This window comes from Vigna umbellata, chromosome 8 (genome assembly GCF_029865625.1).
Source record: "Vigna umbellata cultivar VRB3 chromosome 8, Vumbellata_1.0, whole genome shotgun sequence".
Classification (NCBI taxonomy): domain Eukaryota; kingdom Viridiplantae; phylum Streptophyta; class Magnoliopsida; order Fabales; family Fabaceae; genus Vigna; species Vigna umbellata.
The window spans coordinates 38,646,841-38,668,596 of NC_142172.1; the positions used below are offsets into that span (position 1 = coordinate 38,646,841).

Sequence of the window (21,756 nt, forward strand, 5' to 3'; positions counted from 1 at the left end):
AAAGATTTTAACTATTATTATAATAATAAATCTTTAGACAATAATAAATCTTTTATTTATTTTTTTATGATAGAAAAGTGATGAAAAATTCAAGTGAAATCTAAGTCTCACATTAGTAAAAGTGAAAAAGTTGTGCAATATATAAGAAAAAAACTTCGTTATTTAAATTCATAAACTTATTTTCTTAAGATGTTTGATTGGAGGTGATGTCAATTTATTGTGCGTTGAGTTCTGCTTCATTAATATTATATCTTTTTTGTTGTTTTTTTCTCAAAAATTCATTAATGATATTATACTCGAAAATTTGTGGTGATGGTCGAAAATTCTTATATTAAACGTCTTTTTAATAGACAAACATGTTTTATTAACCATCATACGAGTAAATAGTATTTCTAGTTTGAAATATTTTTCTTGAGAAATTATCAATATGATGAGACACAAATTTCAAGAAAAAATTACCTATTGTGTAAAGATTTTAGGTTAGAATGGTATAAAAAATAAATATAAGACATGTATTTAAAAAAACATTGAGTTCATAGAAGGTGAAAATGGTTTTCTTTTCATGATGATGGGAATTATAAAACTTACAGACTTTTCCAACATTCTCTTTTACAAATTTAAGTGTTTTTTAAATGAATATTTCATATCAAAAACTACGACAAATTCATGGCTAAAAGTCGTTGATAATTATGAAAAAACGAGAGTGTCTAAGAATTTCGGTCACAATCTTGTCGGTAGAAGCCTCATCTCTTAAAATAATAACAACCATTAATGTTTATGATCTATCACTCCATAATACAGACATGTAATTTAATGTTTTACTAAGCTCAGCATGCTAAAACACGTCACTATTAATTTTAAGTTCTCTATGTAAGTTGGGCAAGAGAAGGTTGCAACATTGTGTATACTGCAGACCAACCGTTTTGAGAAGGGTGAACATTGTCCCAAAAGAAAGAAACTTTTGGGTTCTCACATAAACTATATTGCTTTTCTCCTTTGGCATTTACAGTTCCACATGAATCTCCCAAATTCTTTGCGTCACAGCATGGTTGCAATGGATTCATCAGCGTTGAATTTTCTGCATAATGTAAAAAAAAGGAAGACGTCATCAAGACAATTTATTCCTATGTTAAGTAAATGCTTGCACAAAATCAATTAATGCTGTCTGTCATTATTAGTGTATAACACGAAAACAAAGATCAGAGTAGCATCAAATTCTTGCTACATATTTATTAAGTACAAATTAGTTATAGTGTTCTTAATAACTAAGCGGATCTAACTTTGTGTTTCCCACATAACCAAATAATACAGAATGTGTTGTTAGCATTTCTTTAACAATAGAGAACTTTTAAAAGTAAATATTAAATTCTCTCCTGAAAGTGCTTTTGTGAAAAGAATGAGAACTGACCAGCACGCTTTTTCTGCATTGTTTCAATTGTAGAGAGGAAGGAGTTGTATAGGTCCAGTGTTATGAACACTGATTTTCCTGTTTGGTTGTTGAGTTTTTGTATGGCTTCGAGCAGCTTTTTGTTGTGATCTTGGGAGACTAAGTTGAAAAGGCCAATGCAATTGGTACGAAAAGATATCGCATTTAATGTAGGCAAACACCCAATTGGTATTAATGATCCAACTGCTACCTTATTTATCCCCAAGCTGTGAATTCGATTCAGATTTACTGACATTTGCTTCACAAGTGATTCCATGAAGGCTGGCAAATCCTGTAACACATTGCAAAATAATAACCATAATTATTTGATTGGAAACACATTGCAAAATGAGGAACAGGAACACCAAACTCTGCCAAAGTACAAACATAATTAACCACTTACTAAAAAGCGCCCAGTTTTTAGTGCATTTGTATAATCATTACCACCAGCATTGACGAGAGCAATTGAGGATTGAAGATCAATTTTGGTATAGATATTTTGTTGGATTAGTTTCTCAAGTGAGTCGATTTGGACAGTCATGTTTGGTCCATCAATGGAAGTGTTGAAAATACCAGTCCCTCCATAGGCAAAGTTTATACCGTACTGCATATTAGACGAATTTCTCAACACATATGGTGTAGGGGATTCAATTTTCAGATAGGAAGCTGCAACCAACATGATAACAATCAAAATAAACACAGCTCGAAATTAAAACATTTCATACAACAGCAATGCACACAGATTAAATTTATATAGCAGAGTTTGGTTTTATTGTAATGTTCTTTCGACATTTGGGCAGTCTAAGTGAAATGATCCATCTGACGAACACAACAAATAGCAAATGAATCAAAAAACCATCTGGGGTGCAAAATTTTAGAGAACAAGTCATGCAATTAACACTGAAATTTCTCTGATTCAAATCCAAATATGCCCTGTTAACTCATTTTTGAGTGTTGTTTTTAATTTTAAAGTTATGCAGAGAGAGATGAAAAAGGAGTATTACCAATGTAATCAGTGATGATGCGACCGTCACAGAATCTCCCTGCAGGACTACCAGGAAAAGTCATTCCATTCGGAGGCTTGTATGATTCTGAATGCAAGAAATTCCCACTGTCAACGTAGGAATCCCCGAAAACAAACAGTTTCTTTGCAGTGTTGGTGTCGTATATCCCATATGACTTCTTAGCCCCTTTCACTTCTGCAACATTGACATGCATATATATATAGATGTGATTACCAACCGATATTAAACTTAAAAGGGAATAGATTCTGATTGTGATGTTATGTTACCTACATACCTGAGAAAATCATGAAGGAAAAAAGGAGAACAGAGATTATGGACACAATTTGCTTTGCCATTGATTATCCTTAGCAGGTGAGGAATGTTAATACCTTCTATTTAGCTGGCAAGGCAAGGTAAAGTATAAATACTCAGAAGCAGAGACAGATTTAAGGTATGAACTGGCTTGTTCGAATTTCTAACCTCTTTTATTTTATTAGTTTTAAGAAAAATGATACTTTTTTTATACATATAATATATTCATTTCACATTATCTTTTTTAATTTTTTCTTTTTTTTCTAATATAAAAACTCTTTTTTTTATAACCATTTTACTTTTACATTATCTATCAACAAAAGTGTGTCATTCAACCGTTACTTTAATTTTAAATATTTTAAAAAATATATATTACTAGAATAATATATTTGGACATGTATAAATTTTTTACATTCATTTTATATTACTTTTTTTATCTTTTATTCTCTTATTTTTTTTAAAAATATAAAAGTTTACTTTTTTATAATCATTTTATATTTTTATTATGTATTAAATAAATATAAAAGTATGTCATATACCATTATTTATTATATCACTCTAAAGATAATAATATTTAAGTGTCGTTTATCTACCTTAAGTATTACAGGTTATGAAACAAAATAAAAGTGACTGTATCTTAATAATTTACCTTTTCTGGTAACAAAAATTAGCATCTTAAAAATTTATATAAGATATTTTTCAATTGATAAGCTTTCCTACTCACAAAAAGTACGTTTTTCTTTCTTGGGAATACATAAACTTCCAATGGGTACACATTCATTATTATTTTCTAAATAACATTAATTGATTTATGAACATTAGTTATTTGCAATTATAGTTAATAATAGGGAAGTTTAAGATCTCCAAATCAATACGAACCACGGCTTTGTGACAGTGAGATTTGATACTTTGATTTTACATACTTTATACGAGGATGTCTTTCGATTCTTCGTTTGATGTGTTTAGGTAAATCAACAAATTTGTCAATCACATGCTTAATACTTGAAAACAATATATATATTTTTTTTTTGAAAAAAAAAACTATGAAAAATTAATATATTTGATCTTATCACTAGAAAAGTTTGGTTAAAGTTAAGGTTAGTTAAAGTTATGTTTTATATCTTACGTTATGTCTTATGTGAGTTAATTTCTAGCGTTACGTTTTATGTGATAGCTTCTTTCTGTTTACATTATAAATAAAATTGTATATGAGAATGATATGTTATGTGATCGCTTAACATGAATATGGAAAACATGACGAGTGAGAATCTAACATGAAATTTTTTTTTTATTTTTTTTTTCAAAGTATTTGTTGGAAATTCAGACAAGAGATATGGGTACAAACCTCACTTTACAGGTTGATTTTGTAAGGTTGAGTTAGGCTTAAAAATTCACTTCTTAACACATGGTATCAGAGTCTGGTTAGAATTTATCCTAACGAGATTTGTGTGGACATATTATTGAACCACTCATTAATGTCTAGTGATAATGCTAATTCTTACCATTATCTAAGCATCATTTTAGTAGCAAAATCAACTCTTCTTTAGCTTATTACTTGCTTAAATCCTCTCTTTTATTTAGTTTTAGTATTTATCTATATTTTGAGCTACATTACGTAAATAATACTCTAATCCCTTGTTTTCTTTGATCTATTTTGATGTTAGGAAGATCCTCCATTACATTAAAGAGCCTCGGTGATTCAGGAAGTCATTGATTTAACATTCATTTTCGCTTAAGCGAGAATAATTTAGCTTAAGCGAGAATGACTATCTTCTCCAAGAAGAATTCTCTCTTAAGCGAGAATAATTTAGCTTAAGCGAGAATTCGGGCAGTATATATACTCACGAGGCAGAAAGAAAAATGGTCTTTGGCTCTTTGGAGGCGCAATTTCACGTCTGGAGCTCATGGAGGGCGCAAGGAGCTTGTGGGAACATCTCCTCCTTCCTTTGGGTCTCCTTCTTCTTCCATCTTCCATGTTTGTAAGCTTTAGGGTTCTCCATGGAAATGGAGAACCAGATTCATCTTGTTAGGGTTAGATGTAGCCTATGAACTCTTGTGTAATGAATGATTGTTTCGTATTTATAAATGCCTTTTCTATCTATTACTAGTATTCTTGTTTCCGATCTTAAAGCTTGCATGTAATGGGGACGTTCATGACTTGATTTTGGGATTTCATTGAGCCAGGGATGGGATATGAAATCTTGAACTGAAACAAGAGTCCTTGTGGGTCATTGAGCCAGGGATGGGATATGATTCACATGTTGTCTTAGATCCTAGTTCTTAATGCGGGTTTGCTTGTTAGATTGTCCAAGGGATTGGAGTTTGATAAGGAAAACCTAGGCTCTTTCACCTAAGGGATTAGGGCTAGAGTGTTTTAGTGGATTGACTTTAGTAAATTGATAGAGAGGAGATGAAATTGGTTATACACAAGAGTGCATTGGTGAAAACTAACCTTAACAATGTCATTTCATACCATTTCTAGTCTTTTCCATTTCCAAGTGCCTTCAATACCAAAGTCCAACCTTGTAATTACTTGTGAATTTATCTTTTTGCACATATTCTTAAATGATGAAATGTTCTTGAGTCTAGATGAGTTGTTAATCGCACAATTTTCTAGTATTACGAGTCTCTTGGGAAAATGATATCTGGTCTTACCACGGTTTATTACTTGAACGATTTGGTGCACTTGCCAAAGAGATTAACATCTAGTCACACGCTCGAGATGTATATATCTTGGCGTGAGGGGTGTGTTGGACTACTATTGAACCACTCATTAATGTCTAGTCACACGCTCAAGATGTATATACCTTGGCGTGACGGGTGTGTTGAAAGTCTCACATCAACTAAAGATATGGATGCAAACCTCACTTTACAAGTTGATTTTATGAGGTTGAGTTAGACTTAAAATTCACTACTTAACAGGATTATAATATTTTTAATATCTTATTTTCAATGTATTTCTTAAATATAATTACTTGTTGTCATTTTAATGTCTGGAATTCTTTTTCAACATAGGTATACAAATTATTAATAAAAACTTATCATCTTTCCTATTATTATTTTTTTCATATTTTCTATGTTGCTCTCACACAATTTATAATTCATATTAACTTTTGTATCATAATTTTTATATTAATTACCATTTAAAGTTTAACATACACAACATCAAGGTGTGTTGAGTCATTGCTTCTGCACTCAATATTGATTATGAAAAGTGCTAGCTTAGCAATTAGCAAATTAGTTAGTAATTAATAATGAAAAGTTATTGGTTAAGAAGTGTTGAGCCATGAGTGAATTAGAGTGGATCACAACAGTAATTTCAACATTTACATCCAACTATTTAATTTATTGTTAATATTAATCATAGGTATTTATTGTTGAAAGCTTGTGAAACAAAACCTAACTTTTTTTTTCTTTCAATTCTCTCCCTTCAATTGGATTTTCTATCTTATCCTTTCTTATCTTCTAATTCTTTCTTAAGGAAAATAGATAAGCGTAATTCTTAATAAAAATATTTATCTTTAACTTAACCTTCCATACATGTTATAATTTTGCATCAATTTAGAATCACTAAAACACTTTCTTGCCTTTTAAAATGAACAAGTTGAATCTGAAATTAGATATTGATTTGAAAGAAGTCCAATAATATATTATAATATCTTTAATTTATCATAAAAATTTATGATATTTTCTAATAATAGTATGAGTTTATGCCTAACTAAACTAAAAAAATGATAACATTTATCATATTTGTTATTACCTTGGTGAGTTTAGCTATCCAATAAAAAATATTAAAATATTAGTGAATGTGTCTCTTCTTATTTTCTAACGAACGATAGAGGGAACGATGACCCAAATCCTTGTTAGCATGCAGAAATTAGTAGTTTATGTGAAATGTAATTCTAATTAATTTTTCTTCCATGTATAGATATTGTGGGTTAATGTTATTTGAAGTTTAAAATAGAAATAGTTGATTAGGGAAGAACCCAACATCAGGCGCAACGTCCTAATAAGAACCATATTCCAACGCATATTTCAATTTTTCGAGATGTCAATATTTTGGGTAAGTAATTTATTAGATCCATTATAATTTAATTAAAGAAAAAAGAAATATAAATGATTTTTATGAGTTATTATTATTATTATATATATAATAATAATAATAATACTCTTAACCTTATAACTTAACATCCATGATATATTAAGGTATTTTTGTCTAACATTGTTAAAATATACCAACTGAAAAACAGGACAAGTTAACAAACAATATATATATATATATATATATATATATATATATATATATATATATATATATATATATATATATATATATATATATATATATATATATATATATTTCCAATAATAATTATAAAGATTATCCAAACTACACATAAAAGGGCCTACTAAAAGGTCATAAATAATTTCATTTATAAATTTAACATCTTATTTACGTGCAATTTAAGTTGTTGACTAATTATTTTTGTTTTAAATTACCTTTAATTGATACAAAAATAATTAAATATGCTTATAAGTATGACCATAACATAAATAATAAAAAATATTTATAAATATGATTTCGTTTGAATAAATTAAAAAAATCATTAAAGTAGTATACCGATATACTAATTCTGAATTTATTAATTAAGAAAATAAAATGAGCAAAATGACACAACTTAAGAAAATAAAATCATATTTACAAAAAGGCTTCACAGTAATTTAAAATATAAAATTATCCAAATATATTTTTTTTAAATATCAATTTGAGTAAATTAAAAAAATAGAATATCATTTTTTTCAAATATAGAGTTAATTTGTTTAAATTTCACATTTTTTTTACATTTTAACTGGTGTTGAAAGTGGATTTCTTCCACGTTCGGATTAATTGAAGTCTTAATCGAAGCATTAAAACATTGATTGAATTTTTGGCACGATTAATTAACTGGTTAGAAATATTTTAGCACAGTTCCAGAGAGAACTTTCTTGGTTTTTACTTTTTATCAGGGACTATAGAGAAGAATGGGAGTTTCATTTTCTGAACTCTTATTTTGCATATTTTTTTAGCATAACCTTCGTATAATTGGAGTAAGAAAGAGGATATTAAATTAAATAAAGTCAAGTTTTATTTTCTCCTTATAGAAGAAAGGGATTAGTCTCAAGAATAAAATTTGAGCATTAGAAGCCATTCAGAATAGTAAAAGTAATTAGTCTAACATGTATATAATTAAGATGGGTTTCTCAACTAAGTACTTGCAATAGGGACATTAAAATAACATTTCAAATCAAGCTAATATAAACAAAAGAGATCTTTTTACTTTGGTTCCTCATTTGTTAACTAAGTTTGATTAACCGAATTAACAGTATTTGATTAACAAACTTATTTTAATAACATGATATTTTGTAATATACTATTTCAAATAGTGTTTTAGTATTAAACATTTAGCTTCTTGCATTTTGCCTTTTTTTCTTGCTTGCAGACCAAAGACAACTATATAATCAGAATGGAGGCAGAGGTGAAGGATAAGCCATAGAGAAGTAACCTTTTCAGGGATGTTACACTTGCTGCTCAAAACATCTCCCGGGCAAGTCTACTTGAATGAAGTATGCATTACATTTATCTCCCTTATCTAGAAGTTATGAAAAGATGCAAGTTAACAACAGCACCGCCATGAGTGAGCACCGAAAACAGAATGCAAAATGCACTACATATAAGCTACATCCACTACCAATGCAGCCTTTTCTGTAGTAATTAGTGTAAGAGAGAATGAAGGCTCCAATTTATATAAAACTGGATTCATTTTATGTGAAGTAAAACAAAAATAACCAACATTTGTTCATACTAATGAATGAGTAGACCAAGTACTTCTATAGTATTACTAGCACAATTAAGAAAACAAAAATAATGATTCTTTACGCTAATCGTGCAAGGAAATAAATTGGAAAACTTAAATAAAATTAAGAAACAACTCCTAAGATAGAGGACTAAGTAATTATATAAATATAGTATTTACAACATGACTGATTCTAGTTCACACTATCATGCCTTGAAAGCATAAAGATTGACAAACACAAACTTTCAAGGAAACTAACTTCATACAGCAGAGCTTTTAATAGTACAAAGCTTTTCACTTTTGTCAACTTGATGATTCAGCACGATTCCTGTTGTATCTTGGCGGGTTAGGCTTGGCAACATCTACCACTATCATCCAGCCATTAATAATCTGCACACAGATTAAAATTTCAAAAACCGCCAACCTTATTTCATTTCTAAATTATTAACTCATTTTTATCCTTTCTCCATGACAGTTATGAAGCATAACTGATTCAAAAGCAAAAACAACTTTTTGAAGAAAGTGAGAAAGATGGATCACCTTGCCATTCATCTCTTTGAGCGCAGCACTGGCAGCTTCCTCTGTGGTGTATTCAACAAATGCATAACCCTTTGATCTTTTTGAAATCTTGTCAATAATAACTTTAACTGTCAAGAATTACATTTAAAAGAAAAATCTGGGATGAATGTGTTTCTGTTATGGAAGACTAAATATTGATGAGCAATGAAAATTAGTTACCTTCAACTAGCTCACCAAAGCCTTCAAATGCTGCACGCAAGGTTTTCTCAGATGTATAAAATGATAGCCCTGTTGAAGAGACAAACAATTCCTAGTATGATCTCTTACATGAACCAAAAATGACATTCCCATGAAATAAGTAAAGCTCCAACAAACTAAAGGATAGGTTGGCCAATTAAACTAGACATGGAACCATTTGACAGCTGATAATTTTTAAATATTTGCTTTTCACAAAAATACTTTTAAAAATTGACTTTTTTTAATATTTGTTTTGTACCATGCTTAGTATTTTGCAAAGTACATGCCAAATACTTGTTCTTGACAAAGTAATTCACATATAGTTCTTAGTTGAACAGCCAGAGGACGCGAGGATAAAACACAGGTGTATACATAGAATAAATGTTGTGGGCATACCTGTCACAAACAATTTCTTTGTTTTCAAGGGCGCTTCATGACTTGCTTCAGAAGAGTTGGAAATATTCCAACTATTTTCTAAGGTACTACCTGAATGTATAGTTAGTAGAAAATCAGAGAGACAATGAACATTGATCAACACCGAAGTACAGGAAACCATGAATGGCATAATTGAACATCAGAGGAAACGAAACCAGATTTTCATCTATTACAGCAAGAATATTAGTCTTGCAACAAGTTTTAACTTAGTTTTACTAAACATGCGTGAAACCAGTTTGACACTAATCACACTCACATAACTCTGAGAAGTTATGTTAAAGCAACACTATAATACTAACATGTTCCCGAGGAAAAAAATGTGGGGGAATCTACAAAACTGCTAACCTGCATAATCCTTATTTTCAGACTCAAAACTGTTATCTGGCTGAACTGATAAGACACCTGGCAAACCTGCACCACAACGAGCAACTTTGATGAGGTATTTCAAACTTTGACACATGGGTTAAGGTTCTACAAGGCTAACCAGCTAGCTCTTGAGCACAGTCCTCGTCAAGTTCACAGCAAAAACCGAAGTTGGTTTTCCAGGAGACATGATATATACACATTTGTGCATCCGTCTCACTGCAGACATTATTATCATTACTTTTAGGGAAAGGAGAAATCGAGTAACAATTGCAAAAGAACTAGAATTCACAGCTCTTACTTTCCCATGACCTTGGTCAAAATTTGAGCATAGTAATCGACAATCTGAGCCTTGGTAACAACCTCAACCCCAGGTTTATCCATTTTAACAAGCCAATGCTTAGAATTTCCCGAAGGAAACAACATATTGGTAATATTTTGTAATCCTGACGGGTTAACTACCTGGTCCCTTGATAAACTATAGTCCTTTCTCAAAGAATTGAAATCCGGGTCAGGCCTAACCAACAACACCCCAGGCAAACCTAGTAAGATGCATACATCAGAATCAAATTCATTTTAAAAATAACGTAAATGCAACTACATCTCCTCACGACTAAAACTCCAAACAAATACCTATTTTTGCATTAACAGTATAATACATTGGACGCAAAAGCATATATGAAATTGTAAACATACATTATCCTTACTCCTAAGACTATCCCGTCGCCAATGAATTGGATTAATCAAAGAAGAAGAAAAAACTAACTGGCCAGCTGGGAGGATATTTCTTCATCAACGTCACAACAAAACCCGAAGTGGGTGTCCCACGAAGCATCATATATACTCATCTGAGCATCTTTCTCACTGTTGAGACCAAATTCAAAGCAATTTTCAGGTAAACAAAAGATAGTCCAAGAAAGGGCTGAAACCATTAAAGAAGTACCTGCCGAGAACTGTTTGTAGAATGTTGACATAATAATCAATGACGTGTGACTTTGAATTGAGCCCTTGAGGAGGTGTGTCCAGGACCACCATCCAATGGCGGTTCTGTGTGGTGGAAGAATTGAAGGAAGGGTATGTTGTTGCTGCTACCCTAGTAATAGAGCAATTACATGAAGAAGAAGAAGAAGAAAGATTGGAATGGTTGATTGTGTCGGGTAATCTTACGTTTATTGGAAGTTCATGAATTTGGGATGTCTTTGGTTTCTGAAAGGAAAATGTTTGGCCTTTGCAGAGTGAGCCAGTCACAGAGAGAAGCTCCATGTTTGTGTCACGATCCTATATTCCTACGGTGTTGGGTCATGTGTGAAATTGAAACTACACACACTGCGAACAGTCGCTTATCTTCCCAAGCCGCTGTTGTTACTACTGAATAGTTCAAATTGTTAATCCCATGGATTAAGAGAAGAATATAGAAGCATAGGATATCTTTGATTTAAGGAATAATTATTTGTTTGCTAGAATTTCAAAAGAAAAAAGGAAAATTCTTCAGTTAAGTTTTTATTTTATTTTTATTTTTTTAAATAACCATCACCTTAAACACTCAACTGTCTAAACAAATTTAAAGCCATGGAAGAAGATAACAATGAATCAGATTTTAAACTTATTTTTATCATCACTAAGTAACTAACGTTAAAGAATATATTAAACTTTTATTTACAAATAAATTATAATTTTTTATTAATGATAAAGACTATACTAGATAGATACACGTTAATTTAATTTGAAAACAATATTTAATAAAAATATTTTTTTAAATTGACACATAAAAACCTAAAGATGAAAATAAATAAGTGGTATTCGTGTTAAATGTTTTTATTTAAAAATTAGAAAAAATATAAGTTCTATTTTTTAGTCATAATATTATATCGTTAAAGATTATTATAGTAGAAACAATGAATAATAGTATCCCAATTTAATAATATACAACTATTAAAAGAAATCTTTCACATTATTTCAAAATATAGTTATAATATAAAAAATGTACATATGCAAGATTATAACTGAAATATTATTATACTGATTTAAAAACATAATAAAGTTTTCAAAAGAAAATATATAGAAAGTTCGATCATCTAATCCTATATTGCATTACCGCTATTTTTCATTAGTGTATCATCATTTGCTCACACTATTAAAGTGATTATTGCAAACAAGAACAGTACATATACAAAAATAAATACAAAAGAAATAGTAAGTTAATGTGCAAAAAAAACAAAAATTTTAACAAATATAAAACATTTGTATCAATAGTTCTAACATATACTAATACTCATACTAGACTCAATTGTTTGGATACATGTATTGATATCAAACTTAACAAAAGTTTAATATTAAAAATAATAATAAAACAATATATATAAAGGTTTGCTAACTTATGTAACTTCTTAAAGTATACTTTAAACACATAGGTATATTAATAATTTTTATTTTTAATTTAAAATAAAAAAATAAAAAATTATTCAAATATCATTAACCTTAAAATTTATAATTAATAACATATAAAGGTATTTTTTCTCAACTAAAATTGGATACACTTTAGGAAGTTACATAAGTTAGCAAGCGTCTGTTTTTCAATTGGTACATTTTAGCAATATGTATCGGGTTTTAGTAGACAAAAATACCCTTATATATATATCATGGATTCTAAGTTTTAAGGTTAAGGGTATTTTAATAATTTTCATTCTCAAAACTAAAAAAAATCTCATACCCTTACTCACATCTCTCATTCCTCTCAACCCGAATTCTCTTTTCTCTCACTCTAACATTTTCTCTGTCATCCCTACTGAAAAAATCAGAAACACTTGTCGTTAAACAATTTGTCTTTGTAAAGAGTTGACTCATTGACATATTCACCTTCAGACAAAAGTTCATTCAAGATCTCTTCAATTTTACCATTTTCACTAACCTCTCTAATTTCATCATCTGCATATGTTGAATCATCTCTAAAAAAACCCTTCAGCCCAATTACCAATTCCTGATTTCATTATGGTTGTGAAAATTAGATAAATTATATACGACAAAAATTATAAAATGAAAACTCATTAAAACTCATTATATAATAATTTTTTTTAAGAAATTGTTTAACAGCGAGTATTTCTGATTTTTTTTCCATGTCAATTACTAATTCCTTTATGTTTGTGAAAATTGGATAAAATTTAGGTAAGACACAAATTATAAAATGAAAACTCATTATAAAATCATTTTTATGTTTGTGAAAATTGGATAAAATTAGATAAGACACAAATTATAAAATGAAAACTCATTATAAAATCATTTTTTGTAAGATTGTTTAAGAGCCAGTGTTTCTGATTTTTTTCAATTAGAGCTACCATAGGATGACAGAGAAAATGTTGGAGTGAGAGAGATGAAAGAGAAAGAGTTGAGAGGAACAAGAAAGGTGAACAAAGGTTTAGGGTTTGTTTTTTTAGTTTTGAGAATAAAAATTATTAAAATATCATTAACCTTCAAACTTAGAATCCATGATATATAAGGATATTTTTGTCTACTAAAACCCGGTACACATTGCTAAAATGTATCCACTGAAAAACAAGCGTAAGCGTATACGCGTTAGCAAACCCCTATAAATATATATATATATATATATATATATATATATATATATATATATATATATATATATATATATATATATATATATATATATATATATATATATATATTTGAAATAAATGTTAATGATTTAACAATGTATGTAAAATTAAAACTCAGATAAAATTATTTTCAATTAATATGCAGGACATGTTAAACAACCGTGCATTAGATTAATATAACTAAAAGGTAAATATGAAAATAAACTGTATGAATTAATACCCATCCTCACCATTGACATATTATGCCAAAATTTAAAAATTTAAAAATCAAGCTCAAATAGCAATTGGATTAAATTACAGTATTCTTAGAATCTAATTTATCTGAGAAAAATGTATTTTTTTATTTGAAAAATGTATCAAAATTCAGATTTCACAAAAAGTAAAGTATTCAAATCCATTTAGATTTAGTTAACTTTAAATAATATAAATACAAAAAGAAGTACACTCTCATTTACATGTGACGTTACAAAGAAGAAAATAACTCATTGAAAAAGACTTTACCATAAGTAAGCAGACCTGATTTATATATAAGGATGAATTAGTTTTTGCTCATAATTGTAAAGAAAATTTCAGACTCTACTTAAACTCAACTTCGTTAAGTAGTATTTTAATTTTTTTTAACACAAGTAGAATATTATATTATCATGATTGGAAAAGCACAAAATATTCCAGAATTGTTTCATCATCATAAATAAACATTGATCGAAAATTATAATCTCATAACAAACTCGTTCCACAGTTATATTATTATTTTATGGCAAAAAATTTACAGTGTTTCAGTGATGATTTTTTTGTCCTGTTTAAGTTCAACATAGCTTATGATGTCATCACTTTTTTCTTCTCAAACTTCCCAATAGTTTTGCCAAATCCATAAATAAAAGGAAAAAAATAAAGAAAAAAGATAGCTATTGAAAATACTGAGACAAGATACGTTGTTTACAAAACTGGCCATGCATGTGTCCAATTGATACAATGACCTAGCTGTGATTCAGAAGAGGGGCTTCTATGCACCCCTCTATGTCATTACTCGAATTACTATCTGGCTTCAGCATGCAAACAAAACAGAGAGAGATTATCTGCAAAAATTGAAAGATCTCAAAGTTAGTAAGAGAAAGAGTGTGCAATACAAGAGAAGAGAGAATTTAGAGAGCTTACCATGCATATGGACGCACATAAAATACTAAAACCTTTACATTCAAAGGGAGCATTGCTAGATAAAAACCATGCTGAAACAATATTTACGTATATTGTGAGCATTGAGAGTAGTCAAATGGACTAATAAGCATCTACCAAAAACAGTATTCACTCACAAGTCAATGGACTCATTGCAATAGGTGATAACAAATCAGATAAAGATTGTGCCCCAGCAATAAAAGTTTGTGCTTTTCCCTGCGGTGAAGTTAAAGCATAAAACCGGAGAAAGAAGATCATATAAATTATTCTACGGAAGATTGCAGAAATTATATCCTCAAAGAGCATATGTTTATAAACATTTTATGTAATAGGAAGGGAATACTATTGTCCTCCAGTGTTGTCTCTCTAGCTTGAAAAGTGTTCATCTATCACATTTTCCAAATAAGGAATAGTAGATGCTACAATAATGTCTGTCTGAAAATGACATTATTTTCATTGTTCGCTAAATCGAGCTTATGACTGTTTGTAATTTTAGATCTAATTACATTCACGGAGAATTTAGCAGGAGATTACATATTAGTGAGAAGATTTTGCTTTAGTTCACTAATTTACTGCATGGCTGTATAGCTTTGATGAATATTAGTACATATTGGATGCATAAAAGGGAGAGCAAACCTGATTGGTTGAGCTAGTCGCATTCGAAATAATAGCATAAGTCTGCACGACAAGAAATTCATAGTCATTCGAGGATAATAGAGTTGATTGTGAAATAAAAGTGGGAACAACTTTGTCAAACTTGAGAAAACTAAATCTACTACTCACGGCAGGTTTCACAAGGACATAGATGATACCAAAAGAGGCGCTGAAGTATGATACCTGCATTGATGAATTAATTTCTTCGTATTACAGTCATTAAGTTACTGCAAATTGAAATTTTTAGCAAGACATATATATGAAGTGTGAATTTGTATGATAAGGTGGTGACACAAGGTACACTCCAGTTATACTTTTTTTTATCTAAGTTATTTAAGAAGCTTATTGAAGATAAGGTGGTGAAGTTGAAGTACAAGAGTCAAAAAGATAAACAGAAAGATGTCAATTTTACGTACCCAAGGTGCCCATGCTAATCCATAGAGCCAAGCCTACACAGAAATAAAATATGAATAGCACAATGGTATCTGCAAGTTTGCTTTCAGGAAGCAAGGGAAAAGTAAAGTAACACGAGATAAATTACATATGCTATTGATGCAAGCAAGCCAGAGCAGAGGATAACTTTCTCTCCAACCAATGGATTGAGTATTGGAAGCAACAACATCTGGAAGCCAACTGAGAGTAAGCTCTTAAAAAAATCAACACTCTTGCATAATCAGCTTATCAAACACTCATAGAAGGCTGATTGAATATAACTAAGTCAAACAATTTTAGACATGCAGAATATTAATTGCGCAATAAAAATACAATTTTAGTACTGTGGTACTAAAAGAACAAAAATATTTGGGAAATATAATACCTGAGAGAAGATTGAACCGATTCCCACCATCATCAGAAGTTCTGAGAACTGATTTTTGTTAAAGCCAAAAGCAGCTTTCAAATAGTACTGCACAGGAATTGTGAGACTGTCAAACTATTGAATCAGAAAAAAGAAATTTGTTAATTATATACTAGCACTAAAAATAAGAATTGAAATGATAGAATGCATCATTTTTAATCAATATATATTGTTAAATATGTGATCTGCTACCCTTATTGTTTCGTTTGAACAAGTACTCCATGGTGACATTCCAAGAAGAAAGGTACTTGATTGATCAACAGAAATATACATACGAACAAAAACAATGCAGTTGTCAGTAGAAAATAATTGATACTGTCTCAATGACAAAGCTGAGGGTAAAATTATGTTAGTTTAACACATGGAAGGAAAGCATAGTGTACTTTAGACACTATCTGTCAAGGGATTTTCAATATCCCAAAATCTTATGTTATTAGGAAATGGCCAAATATGGGTTTCAGCAAAATCTGGAACAAGCTCCCTTGCTTAAAATCTCTTTGGTATTGAAATGTGCACAAATCATGACACATTCAACCTTGCTCTCAAAGTATAGTTTAAATTGATAGTACAGAGATATCATTAATCACTCTCTTAACAACTTGATAAAAAGAGCCCTATTTTTTGTTTTCTTGAGTAAAAAAACTACTATCCAAAAATAGTTAACCTAAAAGAAGAAGGTTCATCATGCCTAGAAAATCTCTAACACTGTCAAGATAACCAAAGACTCAGCATAAGGACTTCAAAAATAATAGATAAAATAGCTTGGCAATAAGTTAGGGCATTGAAACATACCAGCAAAACACTAGTTATGCCTGACATTCCCAGTTCATAAAAGAAGGAGACAAGAGCCATGCCCCTTAAAGTGGGACTGAAAATTGAAATATAGCAGAGTCTTTACGATTCATGCTTATATATATGTATATAATATAATATAATATTTTACAAAAGAAAACTATACAGATAATTAAATGTGACAATAAAGAAATAATGCTTAGCATCCAAAAAAGGGAACCTGAAAATTACTATTTCTGCAGCTGTCCTCATAGATTTGAATCTTTGTTGGGGAACATTAACAATTTTAGCCCAGAAACCTGACTCTTGATCATCTTTGGGAGCTAGTATCATCGTTTCAACAAGGAAGAATTTCATATAAACTGGACAAATGATCAACAGCACAGTTGAAACCTGAAACCATTGAACAGTAAATCAGATTCATTCCCAAAGGACAAGTACAGAACATTTATGAATAATATGATGTAGCATTGATAACACAGACATACAGCAAAAATGTACTTTTCAGGAAGAAACCGAGCCAGTAAATCCCCTAGAACATGTGAAGCAGAAAGGAGACCACTAATCCAACTAAATACTGCTGCCCTTCTGCTTTCGCTGACAACATCTGCCTGACAGAAAAAGTATACAGGGTGCAAATAAAATCCTTTACCGAATTATGTTGATAATTAGTTAAGAAAAAAACCTCACCGCATATGCAACAGCAATGCAAAAAATACTGCCTTGACTTATTATGTTTGAAATTGTGCGTAGCGCATAGTAGGCATAGACAAATCCCTCGGACTGACGCCAGACAAGTAAAACTGCAATAAGCATATACACCGAAGAAAGTACATGAAAATCCATAAGCAAACACCAACATGGAAATAGAGAAATCATCACAAGTTTCTATAAGTTTACTGAGGAGGTCTGTTACAAAGTAATGAATAATTTGCTATAAATCAAGAGATGAAGAGATATTTGTGGTTACATGTTTTTGTAAAGGCTATATAACAGGCAAGCCTCTATGTAAGAGAGAAGAGGGTGGGGCACAAAGATGAGTGACCAAAAGATTTCAACTAAAAACTCTCACTTTGATGGTCTATATTATAATAATTGGAATACGTTGATGGAAAGTCTTCTATGTTCCAGGGGTCTATAAAGCTTGGTTGAAACTAGTGTTGAGGAGCCTGTGAAGGGGCTATGTTGACTAATGGAATGTTGCAACTGTTGGAGAACACAAGCAAAGGATCATAAAGTTAAGCATTATCTTTTTCACCTTCTATCTTTTTTTGGATCTTTTGTTCAATCACTGTTTAGATTAATTAAATGGATGAAAATAACATTCACTTTTCCTGTCGATTTAAATTTTCTGTCCAATGCTTAAATTCTAGTTTGAAATATAACAACTTGGCATCACCAACATGTTATATTGAGCAAAATGTTGAGTTCACATATTTTTATGTATGTCTTTTGAATATGAGCAGGTGGAACTATACTTAGATCATTTGTGACCAAATCAACATTAAGCTGACAATACAGACTACAGAAGTCTACAACAATACAATGATAAAAAATAATTTTCAGTACTTTGACAGACAAAACTTGAGCAAAAAACATGATCCGAAATAAATGCCTCGTCAGTTCAATTTGGTACCAATTTTGTGAACACACTACAAAAGGAGATTGAAAGCAGAACATAATAAAGGGCTTCATCAACAACGAAATTTAAAGTTTTTGCAGATTAGTTTATATTGAGGCGGTAAATTTTCAAAGTCTTAATGCATTTGATACCAACAAGCATACCAAAGGGAAATATAGACGTGGAGATGGTAAAAAGGAGCAAGGGTTTGCGACCATGCTCGTCTGAAAGTTGACCCAACAGTGGAATTACCACCATCTTGAAAACTCCAACAATCTGTAGAAAAAATTACATCATTAAATTAAATCTAAAACTCATTAAAAATGAAATCAGACCTCCTCGTTATACTCCCCTCACACACACACCGAATATGTCAAGTAGGGCAGATGTACAGGGAAAATAAAGAATCAGTGAAATGAAATGGACCAATTATTAGTGAAACTGCCATAGTCAAAATGCGAAGCAGATGTCAGTTTGGTTCAACAAGAAAGATGGCAATAGATATAGGGTTGTGATGAGAGCTCGGAAAACTATCTCCCTTCTCCCCTTTCTTCATGTTGCCACTAAGGTAATGATTGATGACAATTTCAGCATAAATTTCCCAACCCTTGAAAACTTTCATGTAATACCAAATTTCTTCAATTGCATGATTCCAAGGCCTCGGAAGCTCATCCTTTCAATTCCCCACCAACCCAGAAGATGACAGAAGAAAAAGCAGAAAGAGCAAGGGTACATGCATGATGAGATTATATGAGTACCGTTTGTTGAAGGCCGTTGATATAAATAGCTTTGGAGCAAGTTGAGTCTCCAGGGCACAAAGCAGAGGTTGTGACATCAACAAGAACAGAAACTGTCATCTCCTCAGCTATCCAGTGGATGGTAAGTGGCAGCAGCAAGTGAAGCATAGGCCTCATTTCTCCGATGCCTCTCAGCCATGGTATGTCTGTGCCCTGCAACATCAAACGTTGTACCGTGTTCTGGGATATCGCATCCAAGGAAGTGGATTGTTGTGTCAGAAACTTGTTCTCCGGCCTCTATCTATATTCTCAGATAATAATTTGTTTCTATTTATATAATTTTCAAGAAGTTGTAGGAGAAATTTTTAAAAATTAAATCATTTTTTTAATATTCTAAAATCATTTAAGCCGTCACATTAACTTTTTTGAGAAGATAATTTAAAGTTATAAAATAGAGTTATAAAGTAGTGTCGCGGCATCTTTGTAATTTCAAAAGTAGTGTTCGAAGTTTTACCAAAATATTAGTAAGATAAAACATATAAATTGTAAATCTTATCTTATCCATTGATTTTGAAAGTTTTAATGTCTCAATAGGTTCCTATTTTTGTTCAGAATTTGAAATAAGTCTCTTTATTTGTTGGGTTGGGTCCTTATTTTTGTTAATTTGATGCAAATAAATCTTTTTCGTTAATTTCATCAAACGACGTTAATGAATGTGTGACGTGACCTTACACGTGTCAATACTGTTCTCAGGCCACGTCACACATTCATTAATGCCGTTTGATAAAATTGACGGAAAGGATTTATTTGCATCAAATTAACAAAAATAAAGATACAATTGAAACGCGAAACAATAAAAGTTTAATCTATTTCAAACTTAACAAAAATAGAGAGATATTAAACCATTTTGAAATTACAGCGCGAATTCCACAATAAAACTTGGTAGTTGGGTGACACCTGACAAACAAAAATTTTGATTTCAAAAGTCTCTGTCGTGGTCATTCCAACGGAAAGACCCATCTAACTAACTAACATTAAAAGCTAAATAAATCAAAATTAAAAAAAATGTTTAATTAAAATCAATAAAATTTTGGAAATTTTGAAATATTGACCCAACATAATTTAAACTTAACACGTTTATTTTTATTTATAAATGTATGACGTGACTTATATCAATAATTTTAATTTTCATAATGTATTACGTGACTCTAATTTTTATATATTTACGAAAAATATAGTTAATTAAATGTACTTTTCAGTAACTATTGTTCCAACTCTTCAAATTTAGACATACTAATAAATAAAATTTTAATATTTTCAAAGTATTTTATTAAAAATCTGTCATTGTCTCTCCTTAGAACTAAAATAAAAAAAACGAATTAATTTTGTCTAGATCACATAAAAATATATATTACTTAAAGATTTTTCTTTCACTGTTTTCAACTTTATACAAAATTTTAATTTTATATATGATACATGACATGATGAAATGTTTTTTGTTCCTTAATGACTACATATTTTATTTTATTTTATGATTGATATTATATTATAACTTTATATATTTTATTTCCTACCAAAATTTATATATATTTCATTCCTTTTTCCTCAAAACATATGGAAATACATTTCTAATAAATTGAAAAAAAAAATCAGGACACATAATAATAAAGTATAAGGTCATAAGAAGATTGTATTAAAACGGAGAAAAGGGGAAAAAACATAAATAGGAAAATTAAATAAGAAGCACTAAAATGCATTAATCTAAATTCTAAAAATAGTTGATGGAGTTGTTGAGTTTGTTCAAATTTTTTAAAGAACAAAAAAATCAAACTGGTTCCGATTAATGCTTCTTAGTTCAACGTGAAGAACAAATTAATGACATTATCTTGAATTAACTTGATTTACATTGTGCGAATAACAGTTCAGTCAATATACTGAAATTTATTTATAAATATTAAATAAGAGCTTTAGCATTTGATTTATAATATTAATAAGTATTACTATTTACTAAGTTATTATACTTCTTCTGATAAATATAAGATTACTTGTTTTAAAAAAATAATAGTGGAGGATATTGACTTAGTCAATTAAGAATTATTTAGCGTTGACAAAACTGAATGTCACCCATTTGCATGCTGCACACAGCAAGAAACACCCTTTCATCCTGAAAACTATAATG

General features: G+C 30.2%; 3 protein-coding genes across 7 annotated transcripts; all 3 read right to left on the reverse strand.

The window, feature by feature from the left end:
- Positions 1-728: 728 nt before the first annotated feature.
- Positions 729-3,055, reverse strand: LOC124820725 (GDSL esterase/lipase At5g03610-like). The gene is made up of 5 exons (XM_047292478.2): positions 2,726-3,055; positions 2,431-2,625; positions 1,830-2,092; positions 1,409-1,718; positions 729-1,078 (listed from the first exon to the last, which is right to left on the reverse strand). Exons 1-5 carry the CDS (start codon positions 2,784-2,786, stop codon positions 867-869), a joined length of 1,041 nt encoding a protein of 346 aa, XP_047148434.2. The 5' UTR covers positions 2,787-3,055; the 3' UTR covers positions 729-866.
- A 4,936-nt stretch (positions 3,056-7,991) lies between these two features.
- Positions 7,992-11,520, reverse strand: LOC124820726 (RNA-binding (RRM/RBD/RNP motifs) family protein). 4 transcript variants are annotated; one of them, XM_047292480.2, is made up of 10 exons: positions 11,074-11,517; positions 10,897-10,994; positions 10,432-10,672; positions 10,252-10,349; positions 10,113-10,178; positions 9,729-9,818; positions 9,315-9,383; positions 9,117-9,223; positions 8,836-8,966; positions 7,992-8,372 (listed from the first exon to the last, which is right to left on the reverse strand). In XM_047292480.2, exons 1-9 carry the CDS (start codon positions 11,391-11,393, stop codon positions 8,880-8,882), a joined length of 1,176 nt encoding a protein of 391 aa, XP_047148436.2. In that variant the 5' UTR covers positions 11,394-11,517; the 3' UTR covers positions 7,992-8,372; positions 8,836-8,879. The 4 variants fall into 4 exon arrangements, 3 of the variants coding, with proteins under 3 accessions (XP_047148436.2, XP_047148438.2, XP_047148435.2); XM_047292482.2 differs by lacking the exon at positions 7,992-8,372 and having other exon boundaries at positions 8,721-8,966; positions 11,074-11,223; positions 11,298-11,449; XR_015781432.1 differs by lacking the exon at positions 7,992-8,372 and having other exon boundaries at positions 8,721-8,966; positions 9,117-9,203; positions 11,074-11,520.
- Positions 11,521-14,461: 2,941 nt separating this feature from the next.
- Positions 14,462-19,883, reverse strand: LOC124833602 (uncharacterized). 2 transcript variants are annotated; one of them, XM_088097488.1, is made up of 14 exons: positions 19,599-19,883; positions 19,005-19,116; positions 17,910-18,022; positions 17,708-17,830; positions 17,440-17,612; positions 17,220-17,295; positions 16,389-16,475; positions 16,113-16,193; positions 15,988-16,020; positions 15,701-15,754; positions 15,554-15,595; positions 15,055-15,133; positions 14,900-14,970; positions 14,462-14,820 (listed from the first exon to the last, which is right to left on the reverse strand). In XM_088097488.1, exons 1-14 carry the CDS (start codon positions 19,797-19,799, stop codon positions 14,722-14,724), a joined length of 1,344 nt encoding a protein of 447 aa, XP_087953614.1. In that variant the 5' UTR covers positions 19,800-19,883; the 3' UTR covers positions 14,462-14,721. The 2 variants fall into 2 exon arrangements, with proteins under 2 accessions (XP_087953614.1, XP_087953615.1); XM_088097489.1 differs by lacking the exons at positions 14,900-14,970; positions 15,055-15,133.
- Between the last annotated feature and the right edge of the window lie 1,873 nt (positions 19,884-21,756).